Source organism: Symphalangus syndactylus, chromosome 17, assembly GCF_028878055.3.
Source record: "Symphalangus syndactylus isolate Jambi chromosome 17, NHGRI_mSymSyn1-v2.1_pri, whole genome shotgun sequence".
NCBI lineage: Eukaryota > Metazoa > Chordata > Mammalia > Primates > Hylobatidae > Symphalangus > Symphalangus syndactylus.
Window position 1 is genome coordinate 33268819 of NC_072439.2, and position 18666 is coordinate 33287484.

General features: G+C 47.5%; 1 protein-coding gene across 5 annotated transcripts; it reads left to right on the top strand.

The window, feature by feature from the left end:
• Positions 1-292: 292 nt before the first annotated feature.
• Positions 293-18124, top strand: GLS2 (glutaminase 2). 5 transcript variants are annotated; one of them, XM_063621356.1, is made up of 19 exons: positions 294-1320; positions 1624-1884; positions 8390-8489; positions 8876-8997; positions 9592-9721; positions 10511-10590; positions 10677-10840; positions 11055-11113; positions 12810-12842; positions 13105-13163; positions 13677-13743; positions 13890-13940; positions 14060-14236; positions 15507-15638; positions 15781-15873; positions 16330-16391; positions 16886-16962; positions 17239-17302; positions 17434-18124. In XM_063621356.1, exons 2-19 carry the CDS (start codon positions 1787-1789, stop codon positions 17588-17590), a joined length of 1725 nt encoding a protein of 574 aa, XP_063477426.1. In that variant the 5' UTR covers positions 294-1320; positions 1624-1786; the 3' UTR covers positions 17591-18124. The 5 variants fall into 5 exon arrangements, with proteins under 5 accessions (XP_055102794.1, XP_063477426.1, XP_063477427.1 ...); XM_063621355.1 differs by having other exon boundaries at positions 755-879; XM_055246819.2 differs by lacking the exon at positions 1624-1884 and having other exon boundaries at positions 293-879.
• The last annotated feature ends 542 nt before the right edge of the window (positions 18125-18666 follow it).

The following is an 18666-nucleotide window of genomic DNA, read 5'->3' on the forward strand; positions in this document are numbered from 1 at the left end:
AGCACCACCGCACGTCGGCCGCGCGCCACGCTACCCGCCGAGTTACTGGGCGCTGGTTTGGCCTTCGGAGGTCGAGGCTCTCTAAGTGACCTCCTGAACTGGGCTCACTCTTAGCCTCCTCTCTCGAGGCAGCACCCTCCTCTCTACACGAGAATTCCATCGCTCGCAGCCCCACAGTGTCCCCGGGGAGGGCCTCCCGCCCCCACCGGCTTCGCCTCAGCTTGTCCTCGCCTTTCCCACCCTCAGCATCCGCGGACACCCTCTCTCGCGGGGCCCACGCGGAAGCATCCGCAGGCTGTCGCAAAGTCCCACCGTCTTGCTCTCATTGGGCAACCTTACCCTTTCCCCGCCTCAATGTTTGTGCTTCCTCAGTGATTGGACCTGGGCATTGTCCATTCCAGCTCCCAGGCACCGCCCTCTCTCCACCCACTAGAACTCCACTCGGGTTCTCCTTCATCCCCAACGCTCCTCACCTAGCCCCTGTCCTGAGGGTGCTCCTAACCCTGAAGCCAGCTTTAAAGGGGCAGGCCCCTTCTCCTGCCCCAGTCCCACCCACCGGCCCCCTCTTCTCCGTCTTCCAGGCCCTGCGCTCCCTCACAGAACTCCCCCGCACCTTGTCTCGCTCGCTCCGCCCCTCCTTCCCAGCCACAGCTAGAGGTCCTGGGCGCACCTGCAGAGCCGGCGGCTTGCTGCGGGCATGCTTTCCATGAAGGCTCTGCAGAAGGCCCTGAGCCGGGCCGGCAGTCACTGCGGGCGAGGAGGCTGGGGTCACCTGAGCCGGAGCCCCCTCCTTGGCGGGGGCGTCCGGCACCACCTCAGTGAGGCCGCGGCGCAGGGCAGAGAGACGCCACACAGCCACCAGCCGCAGCACCAGGATCAGTAAGGCTCCTGGGACAGGGCAGGGGACGGGCTTGCCCCCACTCCCACTGTGGTTCTCGCTAGTTCCAGAGTGCCCTCCCCAGGCAGCGCCCCTCATCTCCCCTCTCCTCGCTCACTAGCCCTCGATGTCTTTTCCTTTGGATGTGGGGCTTTGGGTGCGCCGCGCTCGGGCAGTAATCTGCCGTCTGCCTGGGAGTGCGTTGGGCAAGCGGGTCCTGGGGTTGGCGCCTGTCCAAGGCGCGCACTTAACCCGGATCACAGATGCGCGCCGAGTGTTGCTTGGCTCACGTGACTGAGTGCAGGGCCGGGCGCACGCCGCCAGTCCTCACCTTCCCTAGTCCCCGTGTGTATTTTAGGAGATGCGTGGGTGTGGAACAGCCTCCTGCCTCCGCTCCAGGTGTACTGGGGTCTGTGTGTTGTGTTTCTGCGTGTCCTCGGCAGGTAATGTGTGATGCGCATGTATTATTGGTGCGCAGGTACGTGCATAAGTGTTGGGTGTGTGCGTAGCAGTGCTCCCTGAACAGCAGAATGGGGGGGGGGGGGGGGGGGGCGGATTCCCAAACTGGTTGTTGAATGGGGAGAATATTTGTAATGGAGGAAAAGTCTTTAAGACGCAGATTTCCCAAACCAGAGCCAGTCCGAGCCTTTATTTGTGCGGCCCAGGCTCCAGAATCTAAAAGGTTCTCTTCCTTTGGGTGTTTCTTCCGCCCAGGATGCCAAACCTTTATCTTCCCCACCGCCTAGGACACACTTGGTGGCTGAGCCTTTTTCTCCGAGACGCAGACGGTGCTGAGCAGGAAATCTTGTCCTCCCCAGAGGGCCAGCGTAGACACTGTCCAAAGAGCCCCTGCTCTACTGTAGCAGGAACAGGAAATGGGCCATCTCCCTCGTCGCTGCCATCTCCCTGATGACACTCAGAAACATGGACACCATCAGTAAAGTAGCCAGACTGACACAACACTACCTCACCACTACTCGAGTCTCTGTCGTAAGGGACACCAATAGGTATTATTTATTATTAATGACATTATGCAGTAGTTTTATTTCTTTCTTTTTTGAGACGGAGTCTCACTCTGTCACATAGGCTGGAGTGCAGCGGCACCATCTCGACTCACTGCAATCTGCACCTCCTGGGTTCAAGTAATTCTCCTGCCTCAGCCTCTCGAATAGCTGGGATTACCTCGAGTAGCTGGGATTACAGGTGCACGCCACCACAACCCGCTACTTTTTGTGGTTTTAGTAGAGACAGGGTTTCACCATGTTGGCCCCGCTGGTCTTGAACTCCTGACTTCAGGTGATTCACCTGCCTCAGCCTCCCAAAGTGCTGCGATTACAGGCATGAGCCACCACGCCCGGCCCTTTTCTTTTTTTCATAATCATGGTGTCTCTTATCCATATTACACAGTACTTTCCCATCAGTTTCTTCTCAAAGAGACACAGAACATTTAAAGGATAAGCCCTCTCACTCCTGTTCTAGTCTCCACCCCAACTTCCCCCCAGGTATTCACCATGGGAGAAATAATGGTGGTATACAGCAAAGGCTGAACTTCCCTCATCTGTCCGCCTTCTGCAGAGTAGGGAACTAGAGGTATCCCTGGTTCCCCACACACACACCTCCTTTTCCAGTGGAGTCTGGTGATGGAAGTGTTTTTAGGGGACCTTGTTTCTTCTGCCCAGGGAACCCCCTATCATATCCTTGGACTGGTGCTCCCCAGGCAGAAAGGATTGAGAGCACTGGAGAGTGATGTGCTCTGGCAGTGTGACACCATGATGGGGTGGGGTTCCTGTGTTTGGGGGAGGAAAGAGAGCAGCAAAGAGGAAATGCGCTGTTATTCAAGTTATTGTTTGTTTAATATTTAGCTATTTAGCTGTATTTATGACTTTTTTTTTTTTTTTTTTGAGACAGAGTCTCTTTGTCGCCCAGGCTGGAGTGCAGTGGCACCATCTCGGCTCACTGCAACCTCTGCCTCAGCTTCTTGAGCAGCTGGGATTACAGGCATCTACCACCACAACTGGCTAATTTTTGTATTTTTAATAGAGATGGGGTTTCACCATGTTGGCCAGGCTGGTCTCAAACTCCTGACCTCAGATAATCCACCTGCCTCAGCCTCCCAAAATGCTGGGATTATAGGCGTGAGCCACCGTGCTGGGCCATATTTATGACTTTAAAAGAAAAACAAGAGTATCAAGAGGAAAATATCCCGACACAAAGAAATGATAAATGTTTGAGATGATGGATATACTAATTACCCTTATCTGATCACTATAATTCTGTGTATTGAAACATCGTTATGCATCCCATAAACATGTGTACAATTATGTTTCAATTTAAAAAAATATAAATTTAGAGCCAGGCGCAGTGGCTCACACCTGTAATCCCAGCACTGTGGGTGGCCAAGGCAGGGGGATCACTTGAGCTCAGGAGTTCGAAACCAGCTTGGGCAGCATGGCAAAACCCTGTCTCTACCAAAAAAAAATACAGAAATTAACCAGGCATGATGGCGCGTGCCTGTAGTCCTAGCTACTTGGGAGACTGAGGTGGAAGGATCACTTGAGCCCTATAGGTCGAGGCTGTAGTGATCCATGATTGCACCATCACACTCCAGCCTAGGCAACAGAGTAAGACCCTGTCTCAAAAATACATAAATAAGTTTATTACTTAAAAATTTTAAAAAGAAAGATCCCAGTATTAGAGATAACCAATTAATACTGTGATATATTCATATATATCCTATATATGTATATGTAATTTAACAAAAATGGGATAAGTCATATTCTTGAACTTATCTTTTTCATTTATGAACAGCTTTTAATATCATTGAATGTGTATGACATTGTCATTTTGTCATTTTAAGATTCCATTGTTTGAGGTATCATAGTTTATATAACCAGTCTTCAATTTGGTTACTATATAGTCTTGTACACTTGTTCACTTTCATAAATTCCAAGGAAATTTTGCCCCCCAGAGATAATCTGATGTCATTGATATCATGTATAGTCTTCTAGAGATATTTTATGCATAAAATACATGCTGATACTACTTTACCTTTTTTTTATACAAATGATATCCTATAAACATTGTTCCTATACCTTGCTTTTTTGGTATACTATACACATTGCTCTTGTACCTTGCTTGTTTTCCTTCAACATTACATTGGTGATACATCCATATCTGAGGGATATGCAGTTTTTTTAGGCCTGTGATACATTCAGTGGTATAGCATTATTTCCTGTCTTCTGTTAGCTTCCAGGCAGAGTCCTGCCTTCAAAGTGTTCCTATGTACTTTCCTTCTTGAGTTATCCCTCAGATAGCTTTTCTCCTCCTCTCTCCGCGATAGGCACTAGCTTCATTGTGACAACCGGATTTCCCCAGAAGCAGGAAAACTCTTCTGGTATTCCCTCTTCTGGTATTCCTCCTGACCCCAAACACACACATGCCTAGTCTATGCCAAGCTGTTTGAGTCTTATTTTTTAATCCATTGTTTCAATAGATAATATATTCCATATGGTTCAAAATTCAAAATATACAAAAGATAGTGAAAAGTATCCTCCCATCCCTTTTTCCCAGCACCTATGTCATCTCTGTAGAAGGAGATGAATCAATCTTACCTATTTATTTATTTATTTTTTTGAGATGGAGTCTCGCTCTGTTGCCCAGGCTGGAGTGCAGTGGCGTAATCTTGGCTCACTGCAACCTCCGCCTCCTGGGTTCAAGTGATTCTCCTACCTCAGCCTCCTGAATAGCTAGGATTATAGGCGCGCGCCACCACACCCAGCTAATTCTTGTACTTTTAGTAGAGATGGGGTTTCACCATGTTGGTCAGGCTGGTCTCGAACTCCTTACCTCATGATCCGCCCACCTTAGGCTCCCAAAGTGCTGGGATTACAGGCATGAGCCACCGTGCCCGGCCAGTCTTACCTATTTCTACCTAAATGGTCTTCGAGAAATATTCTGTGCCTGAATAAGCAAACACATATATATTTTTCCCTGTTAAACCTGTGCTTCAACCTGAGAAAACTGATATAAGAAAAAAAAGAAAAAACAAATGAAAAAGCTAGCACTAAAGAACTTACTCATGTAACCAAACACCACCTGTTCCCCAAAAACCTATTGAAATAAAAAATAAATTAAAAAATAAAAATAAATAAAGCTGGGCATGGTGGCATACACCTATAGTCCCAGCTACTCTAGGGAGGCTGAGGCAGAAGGATCACTTGAGCCCAGGAGTTCAAGGCCAGCTTGAGCAATACAGCTAAACCCCATCTCTAAAAAGAAACAAACAAACATAAATACTACCACACGCTTCTTTTAGTTAATATTATACTGTTCTACAACACACTCCTTTTAGTTAATATTATATCTTAGAGATAATTCCATATCAATTCTTAGAGCACACCCCAATTTCTTTTTTTTTACACTGCATAATATTGCATTATATGAATATACCATAATTAATCAGTTCCCTATTGTTGCACATCAAGTTGTTTCTAATCTTACTATTACTAACAATGTGATGAAGGCTGGGCGCGGTGGCTCACTCCTGTAATCCCAGCACTTTGGGAGGGGGAGGCGGGCAGATCATGAGGTCAGGAGTTCGAGACCAGCCTGGCCAACATGGTGAAACCCCGTCTCTACTAAAAATACAAAAATTAGCTGGGCGTGGTGGCACGTGCCTGTAATCCCAGCTACTTGGGAGGCTGAGGCAGGAGAATCACTTGAACCCAGGAGGCAGAGGCTGCAGTGAGCCGAGATCACGCCACTGCACTCCAGCCTGGGTGACACAGCAAGACTCCATCTCAAAAAAAAAAAAAAAGAAAGAAAAAGAAAAAAGAAAAAATAACAAAGTGATGAATAATTGTAAATATGTTATTTTTGCAGTGTGTAAGTATACCTGTAGGATAAATCACTGGAAGTCAAATTATTGGGTCAAAGATCTTTGAAGGGTCTTAATCGCAACTAGCTGTCATATTTGGGAATAATCTATAAAATAACTCCGCTTGGCTGGGTGCGGTGGCTCACGCCTATAATCCCAGCACTCTGGAAGGCTGAGGTGGGAGGATCACTTGAGTCCAGGAGCTTGAGATCAGCCTAGGCAACATAGTGAGACCCCTTTTCTACTTAAAAAAATAACTCTTCTAAATATTTTAACATATTAATGGAAATCTTGAAAACGAAGAAGTCTTCAGTACCTGGAATTTTAGGTGTTATAAGCCAGAGAGATACTTTGGGACACAGGGACCTTGCTAGCAGAACAATTTAGTAATTCTTATTGAAGACCCACTGTGTTGCTAGGGACTTTGCTGAGTGCTAGGAAGACAAAGATGTATAAAACCCAAAGACCTAACAGTGGAGCAAGGGAGATTCTTCTGTCAGTAAGATGGTGTGTTGTGTCAAACCGGCAGCATAAGCAATATCTAAAGGTTTGGGGAAGCCTTTACAGAGTTGGTGACATTTGATTTGGACCTTGAAGAATGAGCAGGACCATACTAAGCAAAGGTCATTCTATGCAGAAGTTACAGCATAAGCAAAGGCCAGGAAGCCTCACAGTTCCTGGCCCATTTTGGCGAACCATCTATATTGCCTGTTATATCTGGAGTGTGGGCATGATGGGGAATAGGAAAGTTAAGTGGGCAGGTTTTATTTATTTTCTTTTTATTTTCTTTTGAAACAAAGTCTCACTCTATCACCCAGGCTGGGGTGCAGTGGCACAATCTTGACCAACTATAACCTCTACCTCCTAGGCTCAGGCGATTCTCCTGCCTCAGCTTCCTAAGTAGCTGAGATTACAGGAGCCCACCACCATGCCTGGCTAATTTTTGTATTTTTAGTAAAGATGGGGTTTTACCATGTTGGCCAGTCTGGTCTCGAACTCCTGACCTCAGGTGATCTGCCCGCCTTGGCCTCCCAGAGTGCTGGGATTACAGGCATGAACCACCACGCCCAGCCAATTGGCAGGTTTTAAAGAGCTTTTGATGTCCTACCAAGTTTTTGTTTGTTTGTTTTGAGATGGAGTTTTGCTCTTTTTGCCCAGGCTGGAGTGTAATGGCGTGATCTTGGCTCACTGCAACCTCTGCCTCCCGGGTTCAAGCAATTCTCTTGCCTCAGTTTCTGGAGTAGCTGGGATTACAGGCACGTGCCACTATGCCCGGTTAATTTTGTATTTTTTAAGAGACGGGTTTCACCATGTTGGCCAGGCTGGTCTTGAACTCCTAACCTCAGGTGATCCGCCTGCCTCAGCCTCCCAAAGTGCTGGGATTACAGGTGTGAGCCACCATGCCCGGCCTACTTCTTATGTCAAGAGCTTATTCTGTAGGCACTGGGGAGCTACCAAACGTTTTTGAGTAGAGAAATTACATTTGAGTTTAGAAAGATCACTGGCACATTTTGACTGGGCATAGTGGCTCATGCCTGTAATCCCAGCACTTTGGGAGGCCGAGGCAGGCAGATCACAAGGTAGGGTGTTCGAGACCAGCCTGACCGAAATGGTGAAACTCCGTCTCTACTAAAAATACAAAAAAATTAGCAGGGTGTGGTGGCGCACACCTGCAATCCCAGCTACTCAGGAGGCTGAGGCAGGAGAATCGCTTGAACCCAGGAGGTGGAGGTTGCAGTGAGCCGAGATTGCACCATTGCGCTCCAGCCTGGGCGACAGAGCCAGACTCCATCTCAAAAAAAAAAAAAAAGAAAAAAGAAAAAGATCACTGGCACATTTTAGAAGATGGATTGAGGCAACAAGAGCAAAACTCTGTCTCAAAAAAAAAAAGATAGATTGAAAGTCAAAAGAGTGTAGTGGTAATTAGGTAATAGGGAATAAGGAGCTGATGATAAACATGATTTATTGAACATTTACTTTGTGTCAGGCAGTTTTTCACGGAATATTATCTTAAGCCTCACATCACCCAGGTGAAGTAGACATTACTATCCTTATATTACAGATAGGAAGCAAGTTCAGCAATATTAAGCGACCTGCTCAAGATCACACAGCTATTAAGGGGCAAACTCTGGTCTACTACACCATGCTGGCACAGGGAAAAGGAGAAGAGAGGGTGGATTTGAGACATTATGAGGCAGATTCATCCAATGTTGGTGACCAACTAAGCAGGGACTTAAGGTGTGGCAACTATCAAAATGATGCCACATTTCCAGCTTGGCACCCAGGTGGGTGGTAATGCTGTCAACCCAGGTGGGAAACAAGAGGAGAAGAAGAGGGAAGGAAGTGAGATGACTCAGGATTGGACATATTTTTCAGTGCTTGTGGGGCACCTATAGGTGGAAGTGTGAGAAGGGAGCTAAAAATAAAGATCTGAAGGTCAGGAGTAAAAGCTACAGAAAAGATCTACAACTTCTTAGGACAGACATGAAAGTTAGATTTATAGGGCTAGATCAGATGTCTTAAGGAGGAGGCATAGAATGAGGACACTCACCTACTTATAAGCCCATGTTGCAGAAGGAGGAGCAGGTAGCAGTTCTCAGGCCCCACTTTCCTCCCCATTCTCTGCCCCCAAACAGTGATTCATCAGAAAGTGGCATGCTGTCCCGCCTGGGTGATTTGCTCTTTTACACTATTGCTGAAGGACAGGAACGAATCCCTATCCACAAGTTCACCACTGTAAGTTGCTCTCTACCTGTTCAGGACCCTAATTCCTTAAGATCTCTGAAAAGTGGGGAAAGGAGCGTATGACAAGTGCAGGGCAGCTAATGGGTTGCTACATGAGGGTGAAGCATACAGATGGATGAGAATCCAGATGTCTAGGCTGACAAGACAAGCCAATCCCTGCCCCAGGGTCAGAAGATTAAACTCTCTGGAAAAAGGACAGGAAACCCTTGTTAGCCTTCAGAGCTACTCCATCCCCTCCTTTCTTATTCTCCAAACCCATTTGTTCCACCTATTGTAGTGGCTGGGGTTCAGCTAATTGAGTATCCAGTGGGAAAGACTATGAGGAGTATATCGCTGTCCTTGTAGCTGACCTTTCTGGCCTCTTCTTTCCTCTAAAGGCACTAAAGGCCACTGGACTGCAGACATCAGATCCTCGGCTCCGAGACTGCATGAGCGAGATGCACCGCGTGGTCCAAGAGTCCAGTAGTGGTGGCCTCTTGGACCGAGATCTCTTCCGAAAGTGAGGGCCCCAGAAACAAGGGCACTGCTCTCTGAAAACTGTCGTGTGGACATAGACTCTCAGAGCAGGGAGGAATTTGGGAATTGTATAGTTCAAGTCCTCATTTTATTACTTATTACATAAGTTATACATGAATACTCCTCATAAGAGTTCAAACAATATAGAAATACATGTTCTCCTTTCCCTCCCTATTCAATCCCTGTCCTCTTTTCCCAGAAGTAAATATTAACAGATTAGTGGGTATCTTCTAGATAATGTCCTATGTACTGACATACATACATGAATATATATATAAATATACTTTTATGATTTAGGCTTTTTAAATATCAAGGTAACATACATACATATTATTCTGGTATTTATTTTTTTTCTCATATCCCAAGACATAGTGTCTTTCCACATCATTAAAACCCCTCATTTTAGAGGTAAGGAAACTAAGACCTAGAAAGGTAAACTGCTGTGCCAAAGGTAACAGAGCTGTTGATCCCAAACCTGAAGACCACTCAACCTTCTTTATTCCCAACTTCCGTGGCTCCAGAGTGAGTCCCAGCTGTATCTCTCTAGCCCCCTAATCCAATCGTGTCTGGGATCCAGGTGTGTGAGCAGCAACATTGTGCTCCTGACCCAGGCATTCCGAAAGAAGTTTGTCATTCCTGATTTTGAGGAGTTCACGGGCCATGTGGATCGCATCTTTGAGGATGCCAAAGAGCTCACTGGAGGCAAAGTGAGAGTCGGGACTAAGGGAGGGGTCAGGGACCTGGGCCAGATTTTTTTTTTTTTTTTTTTTTTTCTGAGACAGAGTTTTGTGCTGTCACCCGGGCTGGAGTGCAATGGTGCAATCTCAGCTCACTGCAACCTCCACCTCCCGGGTTCAAGCGATTCTCCTGTCTCAGCCTCCCGAGTAGCTGGCATACGCCACCATACCCGACTAATTTTTGTATTTTTAGTAGAGATGGGGTTTTGCCATATTGGCCAGGCTGGTCTCGAACCCCTGACCTCAAGTGATCCACCCACCTCGGCCTCCCAAAGTGCTGGGATTACAGGCATGAGCCACCACACCTAGATATACCTTGCTTCTCAGAGATTTCCTGGGGCTGGGAATCCTATGAATGAGAGATGAGAAGCAGAACTTCTGTAAATGGTGACATGGCTTCATGTGTTTCTATACACGATTCCTAGAGCAGGTGAGGGAATTAAGATTCAGTAGAGCCTTCAAAGGGATTTATAGGGTAATTGAGCCTAAGAACCAAAAGGGGAAGGTGACCTCAGAATTCTCCTTTTTTAACTTCCATGGGCTTTACTGCTATCTCTACAGGATTGGGGATACAGAAAGATATGGCCTTCTAGGATTTAAGGCTCGGGCATTTCTGGGAGCAGCATGCAGGAGGGAACCCCTCTGCCCTACAGAAGACAGAACTTTAGCTTTTATCTAAAAGATTCTCTTGACCCTCAACCTCAACTCTGTTCCTCTTCTCCACATCCATCTCCCTTTTCTCTACCCACTCATGTCCAGGTGGCAGCCTACATCCCTCAGCTGGCCAAGTCAAACCCAGACCTGTGGGGTGTCTCCCTGTGCACTGTGGATGGTCAGCGGTGAGATGCTGGGCAAGAGGAAGGGGAGGCAGGGCACAGGTGCTGAACACAGGCCAACCCCTTTCATGGCATCTGTCTGCCTCCAGACACTCTGTGGGCCACACAAAGATCCCCTTCTGCCTGCAGTCCTGTGTGAAGCCCCTCACCTATGCCATCTCCATAAGCACCCTAGGCACTGACTACGTGCACAAGTTTGTGGGCAAAGAGCCAAGTGGCCTGCGCTACAACAAGCTCTCCCTCAATGAGGAAGGTGAGCACTACCAAGGCTCAGACCATACTTATAGCCGTCCCCTTCTCCTTATCCCCACCCCATCTCCCAGCCTTTTGTGTTTCTCTGCCCTTCCTGATTAGCCCTGTCATGCCTTTCTCCCTAGCAGTCTTTCTTGTCCAACCCACAAAGAGAGCGGGCTGTCAGGGAGGCTTTGTTCAGTGGCTAAGACTCTTGGTGGTTTGTATTTCCCCAGGAATCCCCCATAACCCCATGGTCAATGCTGGTGCCATTGTTGTCAGCTCCCTGATCAAGGTCAGTGCCACCTTAACCTTCTGATAGGTATTATCCTCTAAGCTCCTGTGTTCCTGTATCCTTCATATTTGTTCAGCTCTCTGGGGAGACTGATGGGGCTCTGATTCCTTTGAGGGTCCCCAGAAGGCACATGAGGCACAGCAGGGACCCACATGTTATGCTGACGATGTCAGTAAAAGAGACTGCACCGCCTCCCTCACCCCCACTCAGTACTGTTCCCTGCCCCCACCCATGAGTCTAGAGCCTAGAGCTTCCTGACCCTTAGAGAAGTGAGCAGGTCCTGACCCCTGCCTAGGACCAAGGGCCAAATGCCAGAGACAAGGGGAGGACAGCACTATTGGGCACTGATTGGCCACTTCTGGGTGTGGGACACCTGCAGGGAAGGGTGAATGGCCAGGCCAGGGCAGTTATTCACGTCACCTGGAACTGTGAGTTGGCCTTGAACAGGGTGTCAGACTAGCCCATCAGCTGTAGGTCTCCCAGGGCTTGAGCAAGAACCTGGGAGCAGCTGGGCAGCAACACCCTGGAGCCAATCACAGCCCCTCCTGGGGAAGGTGGTGTTAGGAATCCTCCCCTCAGGGACTCAGGTGTCAGAGTCCCTGTGGTATTGACTCTGTAGTTGACACATGAGTAAGCAATGAGTCTGGGTGAGGAAAGGAGGCTGAGTCCCCCTGTCTGTGATGGCTCCACCTACAAACCTGTATCTGGGACCTGCCTCATCCCATTCCCATCTAAGTAGGACCTTTTTTAAAAAATATAGAGGCCGGGCGCGGTGGCTCACGCCTGTAATCCCAACACTTTGGGAGGCCGAGGTAGGCAGATCACGAGGTCAGGAGATCGAGACCATCCTGGCTAGCACGGTGAAACCCCTCTCTACTAAAAATACAAAAAATTAGCCAGGCTTGGTGGCGGGTGCCTGTGGTCCCAGCTGCTCGGGAGGCTAAGGCAGGAGAATGGTATGAACCCGGGAGGTGGAGCTTGCAGTTGAGCTGAGATCCTGCCACTGCACTCCAGCCTGGGCGACAGAGCGAGACTCCACCTCAAAAAAAAATAATAATAAAAATAAAAAAATTAAAAAAAAATAGAGACAGGGTCTCTCCTATGTTGCCTAGGCTGGTCTCAAACCCCTGGTCTCAAGCAATCCTCCTGCCTTAGCCCCCCAAATTGCTGAGATTACAGGCATGAAACATCATGCTGGCCAATGGGATAGAGTAAAGCTCTAGCATGGGGTGTAAGGAATGGGGATGGAGATCAGGGATAGGGTAGGGCTAGGAGACAGGATTCGAGTCAGGAAAATGAATGTGGGAGTCAGGGATGAGGGTTTGGATTGAGAATGGAAGTGGGATGGCCCAGCAAGGTAGCTCATGCCTGTAATCCCAGCTACTCAGAGGCTGAGGCGGGAGGATCACTTGAGCCTGGGAGGTCAAAGCTGCAGTGAGCCATGATCGTGCCACTGCACTCCAGCCTGGGTGACAAGGGTGAGAAAGCAAGACTCTGTCTCAAAAAAAAAAAGAGAAAGAGAGGAGCCAATGGAAGTGCGGTGTTTTCAGAAGGATAAAAAAAGGGCCATTATAAAACTGAACACATTTGCAGCAGCAGAACCAGACTAACACTAGAACTCCACTAGATCCTTCTGACCCTTCCCTCTGTCATCCTCCTAGGCTTAGAATACTGACATCTCTCTCTTTCTCTGCAGATGGACTGTAACAAAGCAGAGAAGTTTGATTTTGTAAGTTCCCTTGCTACTTGGCCCCTGGCTGCATTTCTCCATGGCATGCTGTCCTCTCCAGCTGCCCCAGTGGCTCTCTAACCCCACTACCAGGTGCACCAGCCCATACTAGAAGCCTTATTTCCAGAAGTGTGGAAATCTGCTGGCCTCAGAGAGGAAAGCCTCTTAACAAGACCTGAGTTCAGAAGGGCTAGTCAGCCTGTGAGGTATTAATAGAGCTTCTTAGTCAAGTGGAGCCTCAATGTCCCTTTTTCTCTTCCAGGTGTTGCAGTATCTCAACAAAATGGCTGGGAATGAATACATGGGTTTCAGCAATGCCACGTAAGTCCCTACTCAGAGGACTGACTGAAAGCATTGTGGTGTATGTGTGTGTACTTAGGATGGGGACAAGAGGAATGAGGGAGAGAGAATCTTAGGAGGAAGAAATCCCAGGGGAAATTTGGCCCTCCAGCTTCCCCTGAGTCCCTTCATTAACATTTGTTTATCTTGTAAAATAATTTGTTCCATTTCTAATTAGTACGTAATGAGAGAGGCAGTGTGATGGTTTGTGCCTAAGCCCTTTCTTGCCAAGACTTTCAAAGCCAAAAACTTCACCGGTTTTCCCAGATGACTAGACAGTTTGGGGTGTCTGGTTTGGGTTTACTTTATAACAAAGCTATGCTGAGTGTTTGCTCAGGTTCAGAAATTTCCCCTAATATTACTGTGAGAAGTTATAAAGGGGTTCATTTAGTTTGTGGTGTGATGTAGTTCTGTCTCTCCAGGGAAGGTAATTTTTCCCCTTCTCCCAACACCCACTCCTCCAACTTCAAGTACTAAATTGGGTGTTTGCTTCAGATTCCAGTCAGAGAAGGAAACAGGGGATCGGAATTATGCCATCGGCTATTATCTCAAGGAAAAGAAGGTAACCAGAAGAGGCCGGAAGAGAAAGTCCCTGGGAATTCGCTGCTGGTGGAAGGGCAGTAGGGGTTGGGGGCTTCAGCTGAGACCCTGACAGTGTGAAAGGGCTGATGTCCTGAAGAGAAATGCTCTCCCCTCTCTTCCTTGCAGTGCTTTCCTAAGGGGGTGGACATGATGGCTGCCCTTGATCTCTACTTCCAGGTAAGAAAACACTGCTCAGGGCCGAGGGAACAGGACAGACTGTCCTTGCCCTTGCCCTACACCCAACGGTACCATGTGCAGGTTCACATCACATCTTCACCTATTCTTTGTTTTCATAGCTGTGCTCTGTGGAGGTCACTTGTGAATCAGGCAGTGTCATGGCAGCCACCCTCGCCAATGGTGGGATCTGCCCCATCACAGGCGAGAGTGTGCTGAGTGCTGAAGCAGTGCGCAACACCCTTAGCCTCATGCATTCCTGCGGCATGTATGACTTCTCTGGCCAGTTTGCCTTCCACGTGAGTTTCTGGCTCTGCTATCCATCTGTCATGAGCCCAGTGCTAAGAAGAGAGAACACTGACTCTCTCAAGATAGAGGTGGAAGCTTGTTCCTGCCTCTCATTCACTAACTTCCAGGAAGGCAATTAGGTTGAGACTCCTTAGGCGAGTTTCTCAAAAACACCAAGTTCCTCGAATATATAAAGAGATGTCTTTGGGAGGCTGAGGCAGGTGGATCACCTGAGGTCAGGAGTTCGAGACCAGCCCGACCTACATGGTGAAACCCCATCTCTACTAAATACAAAAAATTAGCCGGGAGTGGTGGTGCACACCTGTAATCCCAGCTACTTGGGAGGCTGAGGCAGGAGAAGTGCTTGAACCTGGGAGGCGGAGGTTGCAGTGAACTGAGATTGTGCCATTGCACTCTAGCCTGGGCAACAAGAGCAAAACTCCATCTCAAAAAAAAAGAAAAAAAAAAGAAAAAAAAACCAACAACAACCAGAGGTGCTGCAGCTCCTGAATTGTGCTTCACATTGCTGGCTCTTCTCCTTGGGGTCTCAGCTTAGATGTCATTTCCAAAGAAAGACTTTTCTGACCACCCTATCTCACGTGGCCCCCCTCTACCTCTATTTACAGCACCCTGCTTCTCACTGTTTATCACAATTACTTTAAAAATTATGTGTCTATTTATTTACCTGTTTATTACCTATCTCCTAACACCAGAATGTAAGTTCCTAGTTCTAGCACAGCATCCAGCACAGAATGCTGTAAGTATTTCAAAAAATATTTTCTAGCTGAATCAGTGAATTTAAGAGAAGGAAAGGACAGGAGTAATAAAAGAAGCTAATTAACAAGCCAAAAGGTTGAGGTGGATGGTGGCCATGCAGTCATTTGTAAGCTTTTTTTTTTTTTTTTTTTTTTTTTTTTTGAGACGGAGTCTCACTCTGTCACCCAGGCTGGAGTGCAGTGGCGCAATCTCGGCTCACTGCAAGCTCCGCCTCCCGGGTTCACGCCATTCTCCTGCCTCAGCCTCTCCGAGTAGCTGGGACTACAGGCGCCCGCCACCACGCCCGGCTAATTTTTTTGTATTTTTAGTAGAGACGGGGTTTCACCGTGGTCTCGATCTCCTGACCTCGTGATCCGTCCGCCTCGGCCTCCCAAAGTGCTGGGATTACAAGCGTGAGCCACCGCGCCCGGCCGTCATTTGTAAACTTAAGAGTACAGCCTAACTTGTTTATTTTCTGATTTGGGGTACACCTACGTCATCCTCAGCTTCAGTTCTGTTTCCCAGGTGGGCCTGCCAGCCAAGTCAGCTGTATCAGGAGCCATCCTCCTGGTGGTACCCAATGTCATGGGAATGATGTGCCTATCACCCCCATTGGACAAGCTGGGGAACAGCCATAGGGGGACAAGCTTCTGCCAGGTGAGATGCTTTGCATATAGTACTTAATATTTTTGAAGCAATAAATTTGTTTAATGATACCACTTTTACTATAATAAAGCAATTTTGAGCTCCTACTAAGTGTAAGGAGTAAATAAACAATATATTTGGCTTACAATTCTAGAAGCTGGTGTCTCTCTTCAATTTCCACAACTATGACAACCTGAGGCACTGTGCTCGGAAGTTAGACCCACGGCGTGAAGGGGCAGAAGTTCGGGTAAGGAAAACTCCAGATGGCTTGTAAGACTATTTCAAAGGCCAGGTGCGGTGGCTCACGCCTGTAATCCCAGCACTTTGAGAGGCCAAGGCGGGCAGATCACGAGGTCAAGAGATCAAGACCATCCTGGCTAACACGGTGAAAATACCAAAAATTAGCCAGACGTGGTGGCACGCGCCTGTGGTCCTAGCTACTTGGGAGGCTGAGGCAGGAGAATCGCTTGAAACCGGGAGGCGGAGGTTGCAGTGAGCCAAGATCATGCGCCACTACACTTCAGCCTGAACGACAGAGCGAGACTCCATCTCAAAAAATAATAATAATAATAACATTTCAGAGTAGCACATTCTCTAACAGTTCAGCAATACCCTTGGACTAAGCATCCATGGAGGAGGGTCACAGGGCACAGCTGGCATAGTGAGTTCAATTAATGTCATGTGGGTATGATTTGTGTTCCAGAACAAGACTGTGGTCAACCTGTTATTTGCTGCCTATAGTGGCGATGTCTCAGCTCTTCGAAGGTAATGCTACTGTGACCAAATATACACAATAAAATACTCCTGGTCAGAGATTTTACTAGGAGGCAGCATAACAAAATAGTTAAGTGCTTCAGCTTTGGAATTAGAATGGATATAGATTGCATTTAAATGAAATTTTTTTTAAAAAGGAGATTTTTTAAAAAAAGTAAACTGCCTGCTCTATGATAATTAATGTTAGCCATTGTTATTGAGTGTTAAGAGCAGTGTCCTAGGAAGTAGTTACCCTGCCTCAAATGGGCACTTACCACAGGTAGACAGTGAGTGATATTTCTGGTAGGATCACATTCCCATCTCTCTAATAAGGGTATAACAGTCTCATCTGGATATGGAAAAAACATTATTCAGAGCCTACAAATCTGGGTATAGGCTTGTTTCACTTTCTCTGAAACTCATCCAGTCTGCCACCAGTTCACAAAAGAACACCTGTGATTCCAGTCTGATCTAGGCAACTCTAGCTGCTTTCCCACTACCCTCAGGTTTGCCTTGTCAGCCATGGATATGGAACAGAAAGACTATGACTCGCGCACAGCTCTGCATGTTGCTGCAGCTGAAGGTACTGAAGGGTTAAGGAGGGGAGGGTAATCATAAGACCCTTTCTTTTTCACCAAAAGTACCTTCATTATATGTGCCCTCAAGTTTATAGGGGCAGCAACTAGTTTTGTCTAGACACCCTTTGGTTTGCAGCTAGACTATTACTGGGTGCTGCAGGGTACAAAATGGGAAGAGGCCTTTTCCCCTCCCCTCTTGGTAAAGACTTCAGTGGCTAAGTGTCTGCACCAAAGGGTTCAAGACCTGCGCCTTCTCATTTTCCTTCTGCCCATATTCCTAGGACACATCGAAGTTGTTAAATTCCTGATCGAGGCCTGCAAAGTGAATCCTTTTGTCAAGGACAGGTGAGGAATAGGCTAAAAGTGGAGGAGGGTGGGCACAGCTTCTCCACCTATCCTCCAGCCACCATGCAAATATATACAACCACCACACTCTCCACGTCTCCTTTGCCTGATCATATCATTATTCCTCTCAGGTGGGGCAACATTCCCCTGGATGATGCTGTGCAGTTCAACCATCTGGAGGTGGTCAAACTGCTTCAAGATTACCAGGACTCCTACACATTCTCTGAGACTCGGGCTGAGGCAGCAGCTGAGGCCCTGTCCAAAGAGAACTTAGAAAGCATGGTATGAGCACAGGTCATGGAGAGCCCATGCTCAAGAAGAAGCATGAGCTGGCCACACATGTAATCCATAACCACCAAAAATACTATGGAGAGCTACACTGCTTCAGTGGGGACCAAGCAGTCATTTGGTGACTTAGGCTAGTGCTTTCTATGGGAGTCAAAATACCCCATTCCCTCAGCAGACAGAGTACAGAGAAGGGCCTCAGAGGACACCTGCAGTAGAGCTATCCAGAGAAAATGGGCTTCAAGGTACAGCCTAATGGCTTGCCCCACTCAAAACCATCCCAGCTCTTCACCCAGGTCTCTCTTCCTCTCCCTGAAGAAACCATCATGAGAGAGATACACTGGTGGAGGCACTCTAGCTACCATGCACATGGACATATCCACAGAATATGGGAAGTGGGAATGGCTATATACATGGCTTTAGTAGTCTGGAGAGATCTACTCCCCTTGGCCAGGACATGCTGCTGCTACTGCTAACAGCCAATTTTATAGACAGAGAAAGTATTTTGTGTTCAAATAAACTTTAATTACCGAATAATTTTTGCTAAACCCAGTCCTTCTTTCTTCCCTAGGGGTATCTAGCTTCATCACCATCATAGAAGGTAGAAAAAGATGGAATCACAGGGTCAGAGCACAGCTTCTCTACCTACCCTACCAAACAGTACATATTCACTTACCCCACCAGGTTTTTCTCAACTCCAAATACTGTTTAGGTTAAGTGTATTCTGCTGCCAAGGGAAGTGTAGGTTTGAGTCTAAACAGGCTCTGAAACAGATTGTGCAAAACCTCAGGCCTCCTTCCTTCCTCGGGAAGTTCCAACTGTGGCAGAAATGAAGATGGAACTTCTCAAGAATAAACAGTTTTGGCCGGGCGTGGTGGCTCATGCCTGAAATCCCAGCACTTTGGGAGGCCAAGGTGGGTGGATCACATGAGGCCAGGAGTTCGAGACCAGCCTGGCCAATATGGCAAAACCCCATCTCTACTAAAAATATAAAAATTAGACGGGCATGGTGGCAGACACCTGTAATCCCAGCTACTCAGGAGGCTGAGGCACGAGAGTCGCTTGAACCCAAGAGGTAG

Bases quoted from the DNA above. Each gene is read 5' to 3' on its own strand.
- GLS2 (XM_055246819.2), top strand. From the start codon at position 698: ATGCTTTCCATGAAGGCTCTGCAGAAGGCCCTGAGCCGGGCCGGCAGT. The intron at 10,841-11,054 runs GTGAGCACTACC...GTATTTCCCCAG, and splicing joins GCTCTCCCTCAATGAGGAAG to GAATCCCCCATAACCCCATG. The intron at 16,963-17,238 runs GTACTGAAGGGT...CCATATTCCTAG, and splicing joins GCATGTTGCTGCAGCTGAAG to GACACATCGAAGTTGTTAAA.